Source organism: Macrobrachium rosenbergii, chromosome 51 (assembly GCF_040412425.1).
Source record: "Macrobrachium rosenbergii isolate ZJJX-2024 chromosome 51, ASM4041242v1, whole genome shotgun sequence".
NCBI classification, from domain to species: Eukaryota; Metazoa; Arthropoda; class Malacostraca; order Decapoda; family Palaemonidae; genus Macrobrachium; species Macrobrachium rosenbergii.
The window spans coordinates 36,667,361-36,689,823 of NC_089791.1; the positions used below are offsets into that span (position 1 = coordinate 36,667,361).

General features: G+C 33.7%; 1 protein-coding gene across 26 annotated transcripts in view; it reads left to right on the forward strand.

The window, feature by feature from the left end:
* Window positions 1-19,181, forward strand: part of DCTN1-p150 (dynactin subunit 1) — a 101,200-nt gene extending 82,019 nt beyond the window's left edge. For all 26 annotated transcript variants that reach the window (XM_067095275.1, XM_067095277.1, XM_067095278.1 and 23 more), the window contains 15 exons: window positions 310-516; window positions 1,508-1,681; window positions 2,986-3,118; window positions 3,533-3,723; window positions 4,250-4,387; window positions 5,189-5,374; window positions 6,612-6,855; window positions 7,874-8,067; window positions 8,171-8,443; window positions 9,706-9,838; window positions 13,166-13,368; window positions 13,489-13,608; window positions 13,766-13,921; window positions 14,704-14,793; window positions 17,270-19,181. In XM_067095275.1, coding sequence (XP_066951376.1) covers window positions 310-516; window positions 1,508-1,681; window positions 2,986-3,118; window positions 3,533-3,723; window positions 4,250-4,387; window positions 5,189-5,374; window positions 6,612-6,855; window positions 7,874-8,067; window positions 8,171-8,443; window positions 9,706-9,838; window positions 13,166-13,368; window positions 13,489-13,608; window positions 13,766-13,921; window positions 14,704-14,793; window positions 17,270-17,413 — 2,586 coding nt within the window. In that variant the 3' untranslated portion in view covers window positions 17,414-19,181. The remainder of the gene's footprint in view (window positions 1-309; window positions 517-1,507; window positions 1,682-2,985; window positions 3,119-3,532; window positions 3,724-4,249; window positions 4,388-5,188; window positions 5,375-6,611; window positions 6,856-7,873; window positions 8,068-8,170; window positions 8,444-9,705; window positions 9,839-13,165; window positions 13,369-13,488; window positions 13,609-13,765; window positions 13,922-14,703; window positions 14,794-17,269) is intronic.
* The last annotated feature ends 3,282 nt before the right edge of the window (window positions 19,182-22,463 follow it).

Below are 22,463 nucleotides of genomic sequence, written 5' to 3' on the forward strand. Positions count from 1 at the left end.
GAACCAACAGCTTAGAACTAGATTAAGGAAATAAAAGTGACCAAAGGAATTAGCAGTGTTGTGAACATTGTTATATTTTTTAAACATAACTCATGACTTAGTTTTTTCATTGTTTTCTCTCACAAGAAAGAAAGCTTTATATCTCATAAATTGGTGAGAACTCTCATGGTTTTTATTCATAAACATTGTATCTTGTTAAATGTGAGGGCACTTGTGGTTTTAATTCTTTTGTTAAATTTTGCCAGTTTTAACTTTTATCTTAACTGCTTGGCGAGAGGAAACAGTATGTAATGTTATGTCTCTTTATAGGTTGATGCTGCCCTGGGTGCTGAGGAGATGGTTGAAACACTCACAGACAGGAATTTGAATCTGGAAGAGAGAGTTACTGAGTTACTCGAAACAGTAGCAGATCTTGAAGCTATAAATGATATGAATGACCAGTTACAAGAAAATGCAAGAGAATTGGAATTAGAATTAAGGGAAGAGTTGGACATGGCTAATGGGAAAATCAGAGAGGTAAAGCTGATTTTTTGCCTTTCTTATACAGTAGGTCTCAACTTAAGAGCTCTTGGTATCATGCATTCTGATGAATAGCTAAGTTTGATAAGTAACAAAGACCCTTTAGTGTAGCTTTTGCTTAAAAATTTTCAAGAAATCTGACTTCCACAAAGTTTCTGTTTTAATTACTCACACTTAATACACTGCGTAAGAGATTATACAAAAAAAAACATCACATCTTTAAAAAAGTAGCTTAATAGTTCACCTGATAAATGCAGAAGTTTGATAAGTTGTCGTGTTATTACATTATTATGTTTAAATTATATAAAAATTTAAGCTAGACTAACAGCAATAAAATTCAAAATGTTATGGAAGGGTACTGAATGTAAATAGGGGCCAAAAGACCCATGCTGTGTTATTTATTGCATACTGTTTGGAGAAATCTGTTATTAGTCAAGCAATATGACTTGAATGCAAAACATACTTTAAGTAATTATGAATATTATAGGTTCTGTTTTTTGTAATTGTGGAGCTTTTATATGATAACAAATAATATAGATTATACATTTTGTTATTACAGAGCTTTTAAGCAAATGACATCCATGCTGGTTAAGCAGTGTAGAGGTCTTTATGAGCCCTCTTGTATTCTTTAACACCTTATCACAGGCCGTCGTTAGTTTTTAACATAGAGTTGTATCAAACCATTGTGATAAAATGTAAATCCACTGTTTTTAAGGAAACTGAGTATTATTGTCATCATTGTGGTTGACAAAAAACATGTTTTTTAGAATCTAAGATATGAAATTGATGTTAGTAGGTGAATTGTGGATTACTTCAACAAATGTGATAGTGGAAGAACTAAAGAATTTTTATCAGAATGTAATAATACTACCCAAATCCTTCACAAGGTGTTCTCCCCCAGTAAACAAGTTTTTGTGAATCACCAAGGAAGAGGTAAACTCAGATCACTCAGAAAACAATGTATGTTTAAAGTTTTTTTCTGTTTTAGGTGTTAAGGGAACGTGAAGCAGCAAATGAAATTATTGTTGACCAGGATACAACAATTAAAAAGTTCCGAGAGCTTGTGCAAAAACAGCAAGAGCAGAATTTGGATTTAAGACACTCTCTTGAAAAGGAAACTAACAAACCCATTGGAACACCTTCAGAAATCATTGATTTCAAGGTTAGTTGTTACTTTCAATATTTTCTTAAATTCGTAAGCTCCAAAATTGTGATTTTATGTTTATATTGTAGTCATTGCTGTGCTGTGTTAGACATAGTGTTGAAATATCTCATTAATAAGTTAGGTGTTACTTTCAGTATTTTCTGAACTTTGTAAGCTCCAAAATTTTGATTTTATGTTTATATTATAGTCATTGCTGTACTGAATTAGACATAGTGTTGAAATATCTCATTAATAAGTAAATATTGGTTTTAGAGAAACAAATCCATAGTTATGTATCTGTACAAATATATTTAAAAATAAAGCTGAACAGATAGCTTTCGAGAATGTGTATGATTCCCCTTTTCAAAGGGGAATCGAAGATTCTCAAAAGCTCTGTTTAGCTTTATTTTTTAATATATTTGTACAGATACATAACTGGATTTGCATCTTCATTTTAAGACTCGTGGTACTATGAGTTAGTTACCATAACCATTGCAAATTTATTCAGAGTTGTGTTTAAAGTTATTAATTTGAGGTCTGGTTAAACAAATCATTTATATCTAACTGTTGACTCATTAAAAACTTGCTCATTTTCAAGGGTGACTTCCATAACTAGAAATAAATTAGATTTTAATTCATCCTTCATGCAGTGGAGAAGGTCTCAAGAAAGTATACCTGTAAATTTAAGCTGCAGGTTGGGTTGTAATTACAGCCAGAGAAAAATTTGCATCTCTTCTTATCTCTCACTCAAGATAACTAGCCAAGATCTTGGAAGCCAAAGTGAACCAGACAGACCAATATGTTTTCAATTTTACAATTCAAAAAATCAGGTAACTCAAAAGCAGAAATTAAGATGCAAGGTGTTTGAGAAAATGTGCTCTCAGTTAACTTACAGTTGGTTTTTTATATATATCCATATAAGCATCCTATTCTTAGGAAGTTTAAATGGCAAATTAGTGGTATTTTGGGTGTTCCAAAAGACTATCTTCATTATAGATATCAGGGAGAATATAATCATCATCCTTATAAGAAAATTTAGGAAGTTTTCATTTGCTGTAGAAGTAGTATAGATTGTCAGGATTGTTCTGAGGTACAGTCAACACCATGCTTCACTTGCATAGTCTTAGCACATAAAACAATCTTTCTGTGAAATTCGGCCACCTCTCGTTATCATCTACCTGCTCATTACCTGATCTTATAGCTTTTCCCAACATGGAGAGTAACTTTTGGCAGGACATAATATAGTTTATAATGTTTCCTGTTTTCAATTAAAGAGATACAGTGCTCATTATATAAAACCTATTTTTTTATATCTGTTTCAGAAAATGTTCACAGAAACAAAAGCTCACAGCAAGGCTATTGACATGGAACTTAGACGCCTTGAGGTTGCACAGGCAAACCAGCATGTATGTTATCTTTCGCAGTACATGCCTGATAATTTCATGGCACGAGGAGGTAAGTGTTCTTGCATATCTCTCTATATTTAGATTTGGTCTAATGAAATAAGTTTATTGGAAACTAACCCTAATTTTTTTTACTGAGTGATGCCAGAAAATTGCAGTACTATGTATAGTGTTTGTTAACTGCATCATGAGCTTCTGTAGCAAGCCAGGAAAAATACTATGTTGGAATACTTACAATGTTTCATAGAAAATTTGAATTTATTAAATCTTAGGCTGAAGTCAAAGGATTTCTGATAGGTTCCATGTAATTAAATTATGCTGTTATATATTTCTTTATAATAAAGTTTATGGGCAAATTTCTGAGTGGTTGCCATTGGTAGAATTATTTTGACTGTTATGTACTTAGTTCTTAAGATTAATACTGTACTGTAATACTCAGTACTGTAATACTTTACTTTCTGTACAGGTGATCACGATGCTGTGTTGATTTTACTCTTTGTTGCCCGTATGATCTGGAAGGCTGACATTGTTGTAGGAGCTCTGCGGGACAAGTATCCAATTCCTGAGAATATTGATCGTAATGCTGTTTTGAAATCACATTCTGTTGAACAATATGCTTTTTCATCACGACTTTTACAGTTGCTGTACAGTCTTCAGGTGAGTAGATTTATGTTTTGACTATGAAATGACTCTTCTTCCTTTTCTAACACAGAAATGCATGTAAAACACTCATGTACATAACTCTGAAATTCTTATTTTAATACACAAGCTTTTTATAATTTCTTTAACTTACAATTTTGTTTTTATTTACATTTTGCCAAGCTAAGCACATAAATTTATTTTCACCTCTGGAATTATCCATTGAAGGTAGAGGAGATGGAGGGGAGTGTTATGAAGTGTATTATAATTAAGATTATTATAATTAAGATTTTTCGTGCTGTCCTAGTTGCATTACAACTTCCAGGTCACAGACCCTTCATAGCCAGATATAGCATGAAGTTGATGGAAAATTTTAATACATTATCTACGGTAAATTTAACTGATGAAGTTACATCCTTACAATAAACTTTAATATTGAATTTTCTCAATAACAAATGGGAGAGCCAGTAAAACTTTATAAATCTTTACTGTACATGAATGAATGCAGATCTAGTTGTGATTAATTTCCTTATTATTCTTTCAGGCATTACTGCACCAGTACCAGTATGTTCTTAACTCCTGTAGCATGGAAGTGTTTTTGAAGCTGGGAACCTTGTATCCAGAGATGGTGTCACATGAACGTAATGTTGATTTTTACGTTGATCTCCTAAGAAAAGATCAGGTAGGTTATATCATCTTTTATTGCAAGAATGTTCAGGATGGCTTATGATAATTCTTGTCAGTGGCATAAACTATTTAAAAGTTTCTTAAGCTAACTGAAGATATAGCAATGTGTCGTAGAAACTGATAAAGCAAAATGGACGTATTTAGTCAGTGTACTATCTTTTAAGAAAAAAGATAAAAGGTGATGACTAGTTTGTTCAAACAGAGATGTGCAGATTTAAAAGACATATTTATTGTTAACATTGGTTAACAAATTGAGTGAGATTTCCTGCTTGCAAAGGTAATTCCATTAGCCTTTTGCTGTTAGGTGATGGGCATCAAAGAGAACTACCTAGATCAGACTCTTCACTCTGCCTGAAGTAGTTGCTCTGAACTAAATTTTTGCATCATTTCATTATGTATTTATCCTCAAATTCTTGTTTGTGTTATAAAATTCATTCTTTAACTAATAAGTACTCTAAAGTGAGTGGAAGATTTTAATTTAAATACCCTTTTTACTTGCCGTAGTCGTATTTCAGTACTTTTTTATTGGAAAATAAATTTTAGAAATGTTAGGAATAGTTTAGTTTTAGCCTAAAAGGAGATCAGATTAAAGTTTATTCTTTTCTTTGGAAAATAAATTTTAGAAATGTTAGGAATAGCTTAGTTTTAGCCTAAAAGGAAATCAGATTAAAGTTTATTCTTTTCCTTCAGTTATAACTGGTTAGTTGTCTTACAAATTTGTAACAAGGGTTTTTCCCTCAGGTAAATTTGATATATGCTTTTTAATACTAAATGGCAATTTTCTACTTATTTTTAGCTTGATGAAAACATACCAATGGACACACTTGAGAAGACTGTTGCATACTTTTCAACTATATACCAAGCTCACTTGACTGCTGAAAAGATGGAGCAAACTCTGTATTTGACTGATGTTAACCGTGTATTGTCATCAGCTACAGATGCAATGTTCACATACTGTTCTGCAATTTTATCAATGCTTCATGTAAGTCATGTTTTTTTTTTATTTTTTTATAGATTGGTGTTTAGAAATTTACAGATGGTCATCTGTAATAGAGTGCATTCATTAATCACCCGTTTTCTATGTACAGTAAACTAAAGTTTAGATCAACCTTTAGATTTTCAAAGTAAAGTTAGTTTCACTCCTGGGCCAGTTGATGAAGATAAGTCACTTAACTGACCTAAGTTTATTTGACTGAATAATCAGTTTCCACAAAGATGGTCTTCAGCTAGTTGTTATAAACTGGTTTTATGTTTTTCCCATGTCATCAATTTAGGTGTCAGATGAATATGGCAAAATAATATTGCCTGTAAGTGTACCCTGATACATCATTTCATGTGGCCAATAGAATTGTTTTAATTTCTGTAGAAATGTTTGTGTATGACAGGGTATTGGATGCATACTATTCTTAGTATTCTGATGTTTTTTGGCTCTGGTCAAGGTGGGGAGTTAACATTATACTTTTTAGTGTATGCACTTTAGTGTGAGATGTGGTGATCCGTATTTAACATTCTGACAAGAAAGAAAGGTTTGGTGTGTTCATTTTTCTTAAGAGGTACCATCTTTAGTGTGCCTTGCATGGCACACTGTAGACTATACTAAAGTTCTATGCTGTTTTTCCTAAGCTGGGACTGCATTACTTTTAGCCATGTATGTTTCATTTGTTCACTTTTGCCACTTTACTTAGTTGTCAGTATGCCCCATTTTTCACCCTTAATTAAGAACAAATCCATGGAACCAGGCCCTGGACTATCATACTTGTACTTTGTAGATAAAGTAGTCTGCCCAACTGTAAAGAAAGTTTTAAATGACATAATTATTACAGTATTCCCTGTTGATGTTACTGTATATGTTTGGTAAGAAATATGATGGTCCAATTTAAAAACTCCATAGCCCCTCCTTGGGAATTTCCAGATGTGTCCTCTTGCAGGTACTTTTTAGGAATTAAAAATAATGTGATAAAGGAGGACATTTGGTCTAATTTTATTGAGCATATTTTAGGAGATACGACTCTAGATTAATTTTTATAGAGGACTTAACTACAGTGCTGGTACGGGGAAGTTTTTCTGTAGAATTTAATTTGCAGGGAAAAATAGCTGGAATTGCTAAGGGTAATTTTATTTAATTTTATTTGCCAAAAGTGAATGGTAGGCATAAGGCTATTTTAATTCTACTAACCCCCTGAATTTGAGTGAGATAAATTCATTCATCTTTGTTTCAGCCTCAGCACGAAACTCACGATGTAGCTTTAGTATATCGGGACGTCAGTTCAGTCAGCAAAGAGTTGCAGGCCATGGTGAAAAGAATAAAGCGTCGTATGCCACAGGATGGGTCTGTTGGACCTTTATCCTACCCTCTGGAAATACAAGAATCCTTGACTGTAGTCATGACACAAGTGAACAATGCTGCTAAAGTCATCAGACAAGTTTCAAAAGCTTGTATGCAGCAGACATCTTTGTTAATGGGTAAGAATTTACTATGCATTTTTTTTTTATAGTTTGATAGCTTCATATGGTAACTTGGGAAAAAAGGGATGTATTTAAGCTATTATTTTTATTTGAAATGTATACAATTAATCTTTGCAAACTGTACATTTAAGTTCAGTCACTCCACTAAACCAGATTTTTTGGAAATATTTTATATGCACTGTATACAATAGAAGCCAATAGATCTGACAGTTTATAACCTGAAGTGTTCAGAGTGATATAAACTTGTTAAGGGAAAAGGAAAATAATGCATGAAACCATCCATGTGTAAACTTTTGAGATACGCATGTGAATCACTAATTCAGAATGGCTGCATTTTAAAGGCATTGTTTTATGTACAGTATTGGTTTTTGCCTTTATTTGAAATGTGCAATACAGGTTGACCATCACTAATCCGGCATCATTGGGACATACAGAGTGCTGGATTAGCGCTTTTGCCAGCTTAGAGAGTGGTTAGGTTAGAATACACTTAACCACCTCATCCTCATCCTACTTTTAAAATACCTTGTAAATCAGTACAAGTTGGTTAATAAGGAAACAAGAAACAGATGAAAATCAAGTGAAATTTTAATGAAGCACAGGCAAAATAATTGGTAAAGGTAATTCTGTTGAATTACACAAGAAATTTCATCACTGCCACTTCCAAAGTGAAGAGCTGAAATGTGCAACTAAGCAAAATGGAAAGGGGCTCTTTCTGTAGTGTGCTGACTTGTTTTGATATCATAAGACCATGGTATCATTTTTGAAACTGCAGATTTAAGCTTTCAGGTGTTTTTTACCCTGTAAAATATTTGGTGTATATGAGAGGTAAGAATTGTTTCGATAAATGGGAGACCTAAATTTGTTTTACATATTTCATATAATTGATTGTGGGGGTTGTAATGTTTTCTAAAGAAGTCAGTAATATGGATGAGGAAGAGGGCATTGGAATTGGAAAATTAGGACTATTACGTGTACACCATTTAATAGTCCTAAATTATCTGAATATCTTTTTCAGATGCAGAAAATGGCATAATGGGTGATAAATTGAAGGAATTGACACATCAAGCAACAGACCTCATTTATGGAAGTGAAGACTTAGGTCCAGAATCACTAAGACTCTCTCTTCAGAAAGCACAAGGTGACATGAATAAGATAGCTAATGCTCTTGAAAAAGGAGAATATGACTTTGATGGAACCATAGAAGAAAAGGTAAGTGCACGTTGGATGTTGCTCTTGCATGCTTAAATATATTGCTAGGCACACTGTGATTTTGTCTACAATTTTCATAATGTTATTCCTCGTATTATTTCAGTCTGCTCAGCCAGTAACATTGAGAGCTCAGGCTGTTAAGAATGAAATGAAAGACACAGAGCATCTCAAATATAAGTTAGAGAATAAGGAGCAAGATCTCAAGGATATCAAGTTGAATCTCAGGCAGAAGAATGAAGAACTAAGTGAGATGACAGTTCGACGTGATATTGCAGAGAAAAAATTATCTACCGCTACAAGAGATGCAGATTTAACTATTGAGAAACTTCAGCGTAAATTGGATGATGCTCTGATGATGCTAAGAAGGAAAGAAAAGGTAAAAATGTTTTCCCATTATGTTTTTAAAGATTTAATGCCCAAAGTAAAATATACAGTGGTGGTAGGTATATCATTGTATAGGAAGCTTAGTTGTTATTACTCAGCCATCCATTTCCATTCTTTAGGTAAATATAAAATCTCTTCTGATTCAAAAGAATTCTAAAAAGTAAAGCCTGTTGAAGACCAATAGAATTGGTTTTTATGCTATTGTAAAACTTTTTAATTAAGGCATTACAATTTTTTCAATTGTTTATTGTGGCTTTTTGTTTGTTTATTTTCAATGTATTTCAATGTATATTGATTGGTAGTCTGTGATAATTTAAGGTTCTGTATATAATTTTAACCATAAGACCTGGCTGCTGGTGATGCACCTTGTGGAAAAGCTAAGTGAGCTTGGTTTCTCCTGTCAGATTTGTTTGAATGCCATATAGTCAACTTAGGTGGGTGACATTGCTTAACAGTAGACCTATGAGCTTGCATTAGCAGGATCCAAGGTTCAGTCCTACCTACCTCCAACAGTCAACCCAACTGTGAATGGGTGTCAGTGTCTTCTGGGAAAAGCTGATATTAATGTGCAAGGTGATGATGGTGAGGTTTACAGGGAGGAGTCAGCTGCCCTCTCTTGTTATTTTAGTGTGCATGCCACTGAAAGACAGGTTCTGATGCCAGCTGGTGGTATGGGACTGACTTTGGATGACTCAAGGAGAAGTCAAGTTGATTATGAATTAGGATTTTATGAGTCTTGTTTTGTTTAAATTTATCACTTGAAGTGTACAAATGACTCAAGGAAGAGTCAAATTGATTATGAAATAAGGATTTTGAGTCCTGTTCATGTTTAAATTTATCACCCTAAGATTTTCATGTGGGACTTCTATAATGATAGAAATCATTCCAAAGCCTATAAACAGCACTGTTTGCTACATTTTAATGTGATATCCAGTTCAGAATGATCCTTCTTTTAATGTACTAAACAGCCTCCTATTGCTCATGTGGTTGGCAGTCTATGATGATAACTTGTAAAATTCTGTTATCATATCAGAATTTATAGTGTCATTTCCAAGGACTTTTCATGCTTGAAAAGTGCTAATTTTATCATTCCACTCATTACCTCCACCCTAATAATTGTTTTTTCTTCTGTTGCAACCCATGCTAAACCTAAATTAGTGTTCATCCTTATCTGACAAGGTGACTTTTTATACATTTGCTAGCCAGAATTCTTTTTACTTAAAATTCTACCTGAGAAATGATGAATTTTCGCAGGAGTATGATGAAACTATGGATCACCTCCAGAGTGATATTGAAAGTCTAGAAAACGAAAAGGGAGAATTAAGAGAGAAATTAAAAGCCCTCAATAAGAAGAAAATCTATGAAGCTATTTCCCAGTCATTACCAGGTATGTTATAATGTTGATTTTTGTGTGTAGTGTGTTTAGTCAGTTATCAAAAGTGGAATGAAGATTGCTGACCTTTAAAAAAATGCAGTTTTTCCTTAAAACTGCTGTGTAATGGGACCACATATTTTCTGATTGTCTCATTAGTAATATAAAGTAATGGGTGTATGTGGAAACAGTACACCCACTAGTTTATGTTAATTTCATCTGTTGTATCATTGTCTCCACACGAGTCCTAGAGGAAGAGGCCTCTTTTTCACCTTTCTTAGTATGCACTCTGCTCTCGAGTTCACTTAACAGCAAGAACTCTTCATAACTCACCCTGCCTGTTACTTGAATAACAGCTGCTGTCTCATTCCCCAGAAAATTTGGTTAGTCTTTGTATCCATTTTAACAGCAACATTCAAACCAATTACAATTACAGGAAGTTACCAACTAAACTAGTGACCATTGAAAGGAGTGTTTGACTGAACATTATTTATAATGTTTTTTATTTGGTCTTGTACACAATGATGATAATAGTAATAATAATAATATTATTATAGAAATCATCAACACACAATCACGTGTGGAACAGAAATAAATTTCTGACTCACGTCGGGATCGAACCCAGGTCTCTCAGGTGGAAAGCAAGGGCGTTACCCACTGGGCCATACAAGTCTAAAAGAAGTTGGAACCTGAGAGCAACTGCACCCAAGGAATTACCTGGGCAAGCTAACTGCTTGCATACCAGCGAGTTTTCCCCAACTTCCCGACTCAGCAATGACCCAATAGACAACATTTCATTCGAATTATCCCTTCTGAGTGAATAAGATAGAAATCATCAACACACAATCACGTGTGGAACAGAAATAAATTTCTGACTCACGTCGGGATCGAACCCAGGTCTCTCAGGTGGAAAGCAAGGCGTTACCCACTGGGCCATACAAGTCTAAAAGAAGTTGGAACCTGAGAGCAACTGCACCCAGGAATTACCTGGGCAAGCTAACTGCTTGCATACCAGCATTTTCCCCAACTTCCGACTCAGCAATGACCCAATAGACAACATTTCATTCGAATTATCCCTTCTGAGTGAATAAGATAGAAATCATCAACACACAATCACGTGTGGAACAGAAATAAATTTCTGACTCACGTCGGGATCGAACCCAGGTCTCTCAGGTGGAAAGCAAGGGCGTTACCACTGGGCCATACAAGTCTAAAAGAAGTTGGAACCTGTTCCACACGTGATTGTGTGTTGATGATTTCTATCTTATTCACTCCAGAATGGAAATTCAATGAAATGTTGTCTATTGGGTCATAGTCAAGTAGCTGTACCCAGGTTTTCAGTTGCCTTCCAACTGACTTGTATGGCCCAGGGGTAACGCCTGAGAGACCTGGGAAGTCAGAAATTTATTTCTGTTCCACACGTGATTGTGTTGATGATTTTATCTTATTCACTGAAGGGATAATTCGAATGAAATGTTGTCTATTGGGTCATGAGTCGGGAAGTTGGGGAAACTTAAAAGTTAGCTTGCCCAGGTATTTACTATGGGATCCAACTTAGACTGGCCCAGCAACGCCTCTTGCTTTCCACCTGAGAGACCTGTTTTGTTAATATTATTATTATTATTATTATTATTATTATTATTATTATTATTATTATTATTCAGAAGACCAACTTCCTGTTCACATGGAACAAGCCTACAGGGGCCATTGACCTGAAATTCATGCTTCCAAAGAATATGGTGTTTATCTGAAAGAAGAGAGTAATTATTAGGTAATAAAAAAAGATAGGCAGTAAATTGTTCTACAAGTAGCTGTACATTTTCTCCTAATGGGATTGATGGGAAGAGAAGTGAAGTCACCTGATAAAAGAAACAGGTAACTGGAAATTAAAAAAAAATGGGGATCATCTCTAGCTGTTTTGTTAATAAACACTTAAAAATACATGAAAGGTAATGATGTGCAATTAACATTTTAAAAAGGCACATTGTTGTACTGACATATAAACTGCTTTTGTTTACACATCCAACCTGCTAAAACAAACATTGCTAACTGTAAATGTGCAAAAGTAGCAGTTTTGGTTCATGTATTTTTCTCTTTCTATTTGAAGTTTTGAATAAATTATAAATTTATGTTTTTTGCCATAGCCTTTCTTGATAAGGTTTAGTACTGTTCTAAAAGTTGTGCAGTTCTGTATATGTTCTAAATAGAGGGGGTTGGGGGGAGAGTCAGTTGAGAAAGGATAAACATTAACTGGAAATTTGAATATGACTCAAGTTTGGTAAGCTTAGCTTAATCTGATTTACAAAAATGGAACACTCATAATTCAACTACCGTAAACGGAGAAAGCTTATGTCATTGATTTGAGGTTGTATATATGACGTTAGACCATATCATTGTGTTTTTGATGTTAAAGCTTATATTAACCAACATTGTGGTAGTTTGTGTGAATCATATCCCAGTATTTTGGTGCAGATCATGTGTTAGTAATAAAAAGGATATTTCTTCCATGTTTATTGTTCATCATTACAGTACTTTTTTCCTTGGTTTTGCTTTTGTTATTGGTTTTTTAGTGCTGCTGAAGTGTATTGTGCACATATTTCAGGTTTGGACCAGGCTATGGGGATCAGATGAAAATGAGTAGGAAATCTGTCAAGCTATTTGGTGTGCATATGGGCACAGGAAAAAGAAATAGAGCTATACATAAATTATCCAGTGTTAAGACTGTCAGACCAGTCTAGAAGGATCGTATTCTTTTGTAGTTGTATCATTTTCTTGTTTTGAGATTCTTTTAAGTTGAGCTGAAGGAGAGAGTTCCTATTTTTGGGCAGCCTGGAGCACCCATCAAACTACCACTTCCATATTTACTCTGTTGCGTATCCCAGTGACCTGTACATGGAGAATTTCCTCAGTGTAAAGCCATTGCCTTAACAAGGACACCTTGTAGACCTTGCCTTGACCCAGTGTACTATGTTCCTAGAAGTTTTTTTGTGCAGTGCATTGGTTCGCATAAGATGGAACAAAATTCTTTTTTTTATAATGGTTTAATTTCAGTGAAAAAAGTGGGTACCTTTCCATAGGGTTATTTTTAAAGGTTATTTATGCACAGTATATCCAGCTGTGAAGGAATTAAAAATGTTTTTATTTCTCTGTTAGTGCATTTAAACTTTTTGAATATGAATTCCTTAAGACTGGTTCAGCAAGAATTACAATATAAACACTGTATTCTACTTTCTCGGGATGTGATCTCCATCTACTATGACTTCTGTATGCCTTAGCTGTAAAATCCTCTTTTACATATTCATGTAGAGCAGCTTTCTGTGAACTTTAAACATTTGTTTGTAGGTGGTGTGTCCCCATCATCACCTACCACACCGTCTGGCAGTAACCAACCTCCTTCAGTTGGTGGTGGTGTTGTTCGTGATTCTCCAATGCTGTTACAGCAGATACAGGATTTGAGAACTGCTCTTGCTCATGCCACAGCTGCTTCTCATTGTGCTACTGCAGAACGAATGCAACGTCAGTTAGCATCGCTCAAGCCATTAAAGGTCAGTAGTAGTAAAGCTAGAGTGTAAGGTATGAAACAAGTCACTTTCCAATTAATTTTGTTCTATATTGTAAGTAAATACACATTAGTAGATACTAGTATGTTGTTGATTAATTTACAGGTTCAGAAGCTGGGTGCACCATCTGAAGAAAAACGAGATGTTGGCAAAGACGAGAAAGAAGAAAAGGAGACTATAGACCATATTAACAACCTGGCACGCAAAACTTCTCAAATTCAGAAGGTATCATGCTTTCCTTGCTTGGAAATTCTTGATGGATGTTTTCCATTTGTTACAAATATTCAGCTTCATGAGAATGTTCCATGCAACATGTGTTTTGTTTACCCAGCCTCTAGAATGTACAGTTATTGATGTCACTAAAATGCATCTTCATTTTCAGGAGCTGAACTCTCTAATTACTGGAATTGAAGTGGTAGATCTTAGTAAACGTAAGCCAGCTTCTCTTCCTACCTCTGATTCATCTTCACCTGCCCACCATCTCATTAATCATAACAATAAGATCAATCAGTTACGGTCACAAATACAGGTGTTGCAGGTAAGTACAGTACTTATTACCTCATTGTTATTACTTAATTTTGAATGTTTCATTGTTATATTTCTAATAATAATGTGTGTTTTTTTTTTTAAATACATGTCAGAGTTAACCAGTAACTTGTGATTTCACTTTTAAATGTTGAAACATAATGTTTTGAGTTTAAGAGAAGTCAGTTGTACAAGTTTGATTTTGGTGAATGGTGTTTCTTAGCTGCATCCACTTTTTTTGCCTTTTACTGTATAGTACTTTTGTTAATACTTCTTTCCTTCCATCTTACTGTACAACTTTCCTAACCATTACTTCATAGTTCAGCAGTTGTGGGGTCTTTCATCTGTTAAGAATTATCAAGTTGGTGTGGCCGGAGAGCCACATGAATGAGGCTGTTTATGATTACTGGATGTGTATGAAAAACATGTTTTATTGTAAATCAAGTTTTGATATAACAGCACAAATATATTAGTACAGTATGGATTATGTTTTTAGCAGAAAGAAATTGTTTGTATGATACTTTTGCTAAGTAATAGTGCTGTATCTCTTATGAATCTGTTACTTTCCAAATTGACTGATTATTATTACTAAAACGCCATTGATTTTGCGACAGACTGGCTTATATCTGCATAGGAGGACAGTCTTACCCTCTTACTTACGTTGCATGACACTACAGTTTGGTAGTGTTATGGTATTTTTTTTATATTTTGCTAAATTGGTAGTATTTTTCTTGCAAAATATTGGATCCAGTTTTTATTAAAGTCTTACACATTCCATTTTCCATGATATTCCAGGATGAAATTGTTCGATTAGTAGCAACAAGCAAGACAGGTGGATCTGTTTCTACTGCATTCACAACTTTCCCAACTCCTCAGCTTGCTAAGGTATGTTGTGCACAATGCTTATGCATTCAGGTAATCGAATCTTTGTTTCTCATGGTATTACAGGTACAGTAGTTAGTGAGTAATCCAGCATCATTGCGATTAGTTGGTTGGTGAGGTAGTGATTTTGTCAGATAACAGACAATGAAATTGGCAATGAAATAGATGACAAAGTTTATATATCCTGCATATCATGCAAGTTCCATTTTCACTAGCAATGTTGCTCTTCAGAAATATTCATTATTTTTTGTCAGCTGATGACCTTTCTCCCCCCAACCCCTTAACTCCTTTTGATAACATTTCTGCTTGTATAGTTGGTTTTACAGAAGAAAATGCTATTTCTATTAAAGTATTCGTTGTGTTTGATACTGATGTTAACAATTAACATATAAGAATTCTTTTAATTTCCATTTTTTGACAGTGGCTGATGTACAGTTAAGGCCTACAGTAGACCTGTTTGTATGCTTGAAAGAGAAAATAAAGAAAAGGTATTAATGGAAGGCAATCAAAAAAATTTTCAGCATTTCTTAAGAACACCTTGTTTTTAGTTAAACAGCTGGTTCCAGCTTGTGCTGAAAGTAAACCCCATATGTAAAGACCTCAGGTTTGTATGTTAGTAAAGATACAAATTACTTGAAAAATGTGTTTCTCTCTCTCTCTCTCTCTCTCTCTCTCTCTCTCTCTCTCTCTCTCTCTCTCTCTCTCTCTCTCTCTCTCTCTCTCTCATTCTTGATTTAGCAACATTTGTAAAAAAAAATATACTGGTTGCTTGAGAGATTCAGGTAAAGTGGAGTTTACTGTTAATCCAAATTGTTCAAACACCAAAAAAGTAAAGATGGCTCTGATTTTATGTTCTAAAACTCTTAAGTGCACAGCTTCAATTGTGTTGTTTTACCATGTGGCACATTGTAAGCTTTTAGGTAACTGTGTTCTTTAAGACTTGTATTGTGGACTTACTTATAGGAAGAAACAATCAGGAGATGTCACTGGAATCTCAGGTTCGTATAAGGTAAAAACACCTAAGGTCCCCTTTCTTACCAGCAATGTATGTAATAGATAGGATGGAAAAGGTCACTGCTATTTGAAGTGTAGATCTCAGCAGCAAAGTCAGCTGTAAACAATAAACATAAAGAAGTCCAGCCCACAGGCTGTGTTACATTCTTCGAGCATTAATCTTGCTGATTCTGGAAGATGCAGACTGGGTCATTGAGAATAATAATGAGTGCTTGGTAGCTTATATGTTATTTACTTTTGATTTTAGTACCTTTTTTACAACACTGCCATTGATGATAGTCTTTTTTGTGGCCATATATAATACAGTATTTCAAATCATATTTAGAATGATTATACTAAAATTCTTAAAAGGCGATTGCTGGGTAATGTTAACTTTGTAAATATATTAAAGTTTTATTCCTGAAATAATTTTTATGAAAAGTGATTCTAAAATGCATTGACTAATAATGGGTATCACTATGGGTACAAATTAAAGTCCTGATATAGCACATATTAGATTTGTACTTGAAATTTGTCAGATTACCTGTATTAACTATAAATTTCATTGGTTTTAGGTTAGGGTATTCACACCTTTAGATTTATTGATTATCTAATATCATTGACTATTAGAGATGTATTGTTTGACATATCTTGAAATCTCTTACATTGGACTAATATTGACCCATATGTAGTAGGCTCATTTTTAGCTGTTAATGAAGTTTATTAGGATAAATTTTTTTACTAAAATTAACGAAAAAAGATTAGATTTTAATTTTTGTCATACCAGGTCTTCCAGCATTTTTCTTTAGTATACCAACTAGTAGATTTTTGGAGCGTTCAGTGTGCAATTCTGCAGATTTACTGAAGTCTGCTTAGTAGGCAGAGGTGTTAGTATATTTAAATGTCAGCTTTTATTGATAAACTGCATCATAATGGATTTCCAGCTTGTTTGCTTGAAATATTCATCAGTGAGTTAGAATAGAAGTTACCGACTGTACCTTAAATTTTCACGCTGGTAAGGACCTTAAGTATTCAATTGTTTTTTAGTAGCCCTTATGTTGCAATTGGGCATTTTGTATATTGTTGTTGTACAAATGTACTGTATAAAGTTTTTATGAAAAAAAGTAGATTTTATACTTTGCTATATTGATTGATGGACATAGCTGCTGATGATGCAAGATGATGGACTGTTTATATGTATGTAACTATGTATATATGCATGTTTGTATTTATGTACTGTATTCATTTAATATATTTTTAAAAACTCGCAAAGTGGTAGGAATGTCAAGATCTTTTAAATCTTTAGCTTAACCCATTCATAACCTACTGCCTGGTCCCAAGTCCATGTGTACATACAGTTTTAGTATTTCCCTGACTGTTGTCCATCTTGTATTTAAGTGACACTTTTTTGTTTTGTATTGTACTCTACTAAATTGTGTTGCAGTCTTTTATTTATATCTCTTTAATTTGTCCAATTTTCTTGTAGGCAATGGATGAGAAGGAATTGACATGCATAGGACGAGTAACTTTCCCAGGAGGAAAGGGAGAGAAAGTTCTCCCATTAGAACCAGTGCGTGTTTTCCTCCAGCCTGATCACCTAGAAAAACTCCATCTTAGACTCTTAAAATAAGGATAAGGTGCTGATTTTATGCCCATTTTCTTTTGACTCTCTTTTAAAGGTTATTAAATGAACTCCCTTTGGCATTGCTTTAGGAACCCAAATGTATATAATCAAAGAATATTATTTTGCTTACATTGTGGAGAGGCTAATTTTTTGTGTGTTGTTATCATAAATTCAAGTTACGGTAATTTTGGAAACTAGGAATGATACTAAGGATTGTCTTTACCCTCAGTGGTACAGATGGGCAAAATATATCTGTGATTAAAGAATTTTCCTTATAATAAGGTTAAGGGTAAAATATTATTTTTAAATAATGTAAAGCATTTTCAATATCAATTTCCATGCTTTTGATAACACAGTGCTGCTTTAGCATAAAAATAATTTATTTCAAGACTTTGAATACTGTTTGCTTTGCTTCTGAGTGTAGTAGAATTGAAATATATTTTAGAAAGTATTATCTTTCGTAAAGCTTTTTATGCCAAAGAAACCTTCAATACCTTCGTCATTTTTCATGTACATTTTCTGGTTCCCTCTGTCATCTTTGCATTATAAGTAAGTCTCTATGTGATTTTAAACCTTGTTTAGTAAATATTTCCTCTTGGGATCTTCATTATGTCATTGTAGATTTGGTTTGATGTTGTTCTCTGTTGTGGAGTTTTCAGGACTAAACAAATGTCTGTAAATGGAATAATATATGTAATTTTCAAAGATGTATTTATTTAGATCCATATCTGTGGAACATTCTGTATGTCGCAAAAGAACAACTTGTATGAAACTAGTGTTTTTGTTTTTCTTTGTGATACATGCAAAGATATTTACTGCCCAATAAGAGAAAAGGAATTGTCCTTTTAAAGGAGTTGCAAGGTTATTATTAAAACGCTATCATAGTTATAGTCACCTTTAACAGCTATATTACTTTATTCATGAATTGTAAACCAGCATTGTTGAAACACGTAGAAATTTTTAATGATTTTCCAGTCATGAATAGTAACTCCTTTATGTTGGAATGAAAACTATAGACAGACTTCAAAGTCGGGTAACTTTCAGCTTCCCCTAAAAAACGCTGTAATCAAAAATATTAAAATGAAAAATGAGAGTTGGTAATCAGCTTTGGATGTTAGAGTCATGATAGAACCTGGAGGCCTGACATTATGGACCATTTTGTAAATATATTTGGAAATTTGATGTCTCTTGGCTTCTGTAGATTGTGTAGAAAAAAATCAATACAATCCATTAATTAGATTTCACTCATATGATGAACATTTGATTTTTATATTTTTCATAACTGGAAAACACATTTTGCTTGTGTTATAGTAGGAAATGAATGTGCTCATGTTCCCCAGATAAATTATGGTGACAGAAAGCTAACAAGTATAAGAAGTAGAGAGACTTTAAAATTATTTCCTAAGTCATCTTTCAGTCACCTTATTTCCAACCAGAGCTCCAATCCTAGGTTAGAGGTAGAAAAGCATTTTATGTTACCTATTAATGGTAATATGTTAACAGTATACGCTTTTAAGTACTCACTCTCTGAATGTTCTATATTAAGTATAGAATGTAAAATTTCATGGTGATGGGTATGTGTAAATGACAACTTTTATTTTGATCAAATTTTTTCAACAGCACTAGTATAGGTTAGCTTTATGTTGAATTGTTGTAATACAGATAATACTGTAATATATAGTGGCATATGAAGCTCTTTAATTTATTAAAAACTTAGCATTATTTCCATACTACTTTATATTTTGAGAATGAAAAATAAGTTGACTTCAGACTATAGACTGTTTCACTATCCTCTTGCTGAATGACAGTTTTAAAGCTTTAAGGCTTAATCTTTGATACACACTTATAACTGGAAAGCACATATGCATAAAAAGAGAAAGACTGGTTTCTCCTTTGAAAGAAGATGAAACAAAAGTAGAAAAATAATAAATGAAAGGCCAACTAAAGTGAAAGTACAACTAAAATTCAAGGCCAAAATATTTTCAACCAAATACAAGGCCCAACATCATCACCCGAGTTTCTTTTGCAAGCAACCAGGGCTATCCTTTTTATTGCCAGCTCCAAAGACCATGGATATAGATAATAAAGTATAAGGGAATGTTAGAAAATTTGTAACATTGTAACTGATGGAAAGTATGAAAATCTTTCAACTAGAAATTGCAATAATCAATAATTATTTAAGGCATAATCTGGTGCTGAATTAGCTCTTTTTGCTTCTATTTTGTCTCCATTAAGAAGATTAATTCTTAATTGGGTACATCATTATTTAGAAAATCATGTCAAAGTTGAACTTACTTTCCCAATTGAAGGGGATTATTCCAATCTCATTTGGTCATTAAACTCCTAGTGATACAAGAACTGTAAATACAGTACGTACATGCACCACTTGTATGTTTGCGTTATCTTTCATTGTCTTGTTACTTTTTAATTCTGTACCTCTTATCATTTCTGTGAAAATTTATAAACCACATGCATCACATATGAAGTACACAACTTTTGGGTATATGCCGAAGTTAATACAGGTTCATACGGTATGCATATTCCAGAGGTGGGGAACTTCTAATACCGGAGGAAATGTTTATATTTACTAATTAAAAATTCTGCACAGACTAAATTTGATGGAAAAAATTTGAGTTGGTAAGTCCCTTGCTGGAGTCTCCTGTAATTTATCTGATCACTACTTCACATGATAACAGATTGATTCACGAATTTTGTCTTACAGATTTAATCAGGTAGGACTTTAATTCTTTGGACCAGACTCTTAGCACATCATTATAACTTGGATCTAAGTACAGTACATACTTGTAAGGACCAAAACATACAAGCCACAAGTGATGCATGTACAACTGGACTCTGGACCAGGTCTTAGTTTGAAATGTATGTGCAAACAAAAATCACTTAAAAACCACATACATGTATGTGGCTTATATGTGAAGATGTAAATGAATTACTTGTGGCTTATATGTACTGGTTCTTATAAGTCCTTGGATTCAAGTTACAATGATGTGCTAAGAACCTGCACTGAAGAATTGAGTCCCACCTGAATAAGTCTGTACAAGAAAAAAGTTGTGAATCACATCTCTTGATGTCATTATGTGACTTAGGGACCAAACAAAGTGCAAGAGGCTCCAAACATGTATTAAAACATATAAGAATTTTAGTGCTTCATTGTATGCAGTAGAAATGTCAAGAAGATGGGCAGCAATTAAGATTCTTAAAAACGTACCACCACAGAAATTGGTAATTTTCAGTGCCTAGAAATGTTTTTAGAAGCCCCTCAAAATTATTGTCCTCAAATCCGTTTTGACCAACAGGTTTTCATTTCATAAATTATACAAAGATGGTGTGAATGTTGAAATATGATGGATCTATGTAAATGCAAGCATATAGGTAACCGAAGATGCAAGCTGCCACTGGTGTAACTAGGTCAAATATAACAATTCTTGCCACTGGTGTCATTATTATTTCTAAAAATCCCATCATCTTTCTACATATTAGGACTCATGGAATAATGACCTTGATAACCAATGAAAACGTCAAATCCACTGCAGTACTTTTCATTGCAAAAAGAATGCTACATTGAAGTAGTATCCTGTCTTCAAATTGGTCACACTGTTTTGGTACATGGGTATTTGATGACTTAATTCCAGAATGCCACAATACAGAACAACACGCACCGTTAAACATTTTATTGGAATTTCCAATTTTCATCCTACAGTGAATATTTATTTTTTCAAAACAAATCCTTGAAAAAATATTGTCTATGTTAAAAATTTTCAGTTTAATGAAATGAAATCTAAAAGTTACATAGAAATATAATACGTAACTCATACTTTATTATACCGTTGCCTACAGGTATTCTGAAATTATGTAAGGTGTATGGGGTTTTTGATAAGTTCCCCGTACAACAATGCAGTAATGCATTCAAAATCCTTACTCACAATGAATGATAATCCAAAGATAATGTGTTGGCCGTGTTGAATTTAAACTGAGGCTCCAACCGAACCCGGACGCATTTTGTTAAGAAGTTACTTTGCGATTAATTACTCCTTGAAATGCACCGCTAATATTAGTAGATCTCATTTGCAATACATGAGATTGTTATCAAAGTTGGGATGGATACAGGTTGTAGGCGATGCCACTGAGTCCTTACGAAATTATTGACCTGTAGAACTTTTAACGCATCAAATTGGAACTTGAAATGGTGCGAAATATATAAATAGCTTGTTAGCAGATTGCTAAAAGTACTGTTTAAGACAAACTGTTTTGTTTAAAGCCATTTTAAACTGAACTTAAAAATCAAATACACACCCCATTCTAGATGTTACAAAAGCATAAAAAGCCACATACAGTTTTAAAGCCCCTTCCCCACCAAAAGAATAATCCTAATATTTTTCGAGGGTTTGAGGATTGGCTTGTTTTGCATATGGTTAAATTCGGAACTGAGTAGTGGATCATAAGATGAAAATGCTGCCTAATTTCAAGTTCATGAGTATTTTGCATTTTAGTATGATCTTCATATTGCCTCAAGTAATTTCCTTGATGTCTTGTATTGCCATACACATAAAGAATAGTCCACATTCATATGTTAAAGGTCATAGAGGTCAAAGAACATTTCTAGGGTAACTGTAAGAAAGCCAACTCACAACTCTCACAATAATAAAAATAATTATTACGACTTGACGGGAAGTTGGTTACGTGCCACATCGTAAATTCATAATATCATTGTTAATTAACATTAACTTTCGTATTACGCAAGTAGATAGTTTTCATCTCAAGAAACATCCCTGGAAAAATGGCAAAATAACAATTTTCGAACAGCTCTCATCGCTACTTAACGGATATAGCAAGATCTAGATCTTGGGATATAGTAAATAGTAAATAACAAGAGATTGACACTTAAAAACGAAGCAAGATGGTTGGGGGTGTGTGTATAATAACTAGAATTAAGGTTCGATAGCAAAGTGCACCTCAGTTTTAAGCGAATCATAGGCCACCTCTGTCAGCTGTTCGAGATTGATAAAGAATGTTTAAGTACGAACTGGCAACTCTAAAC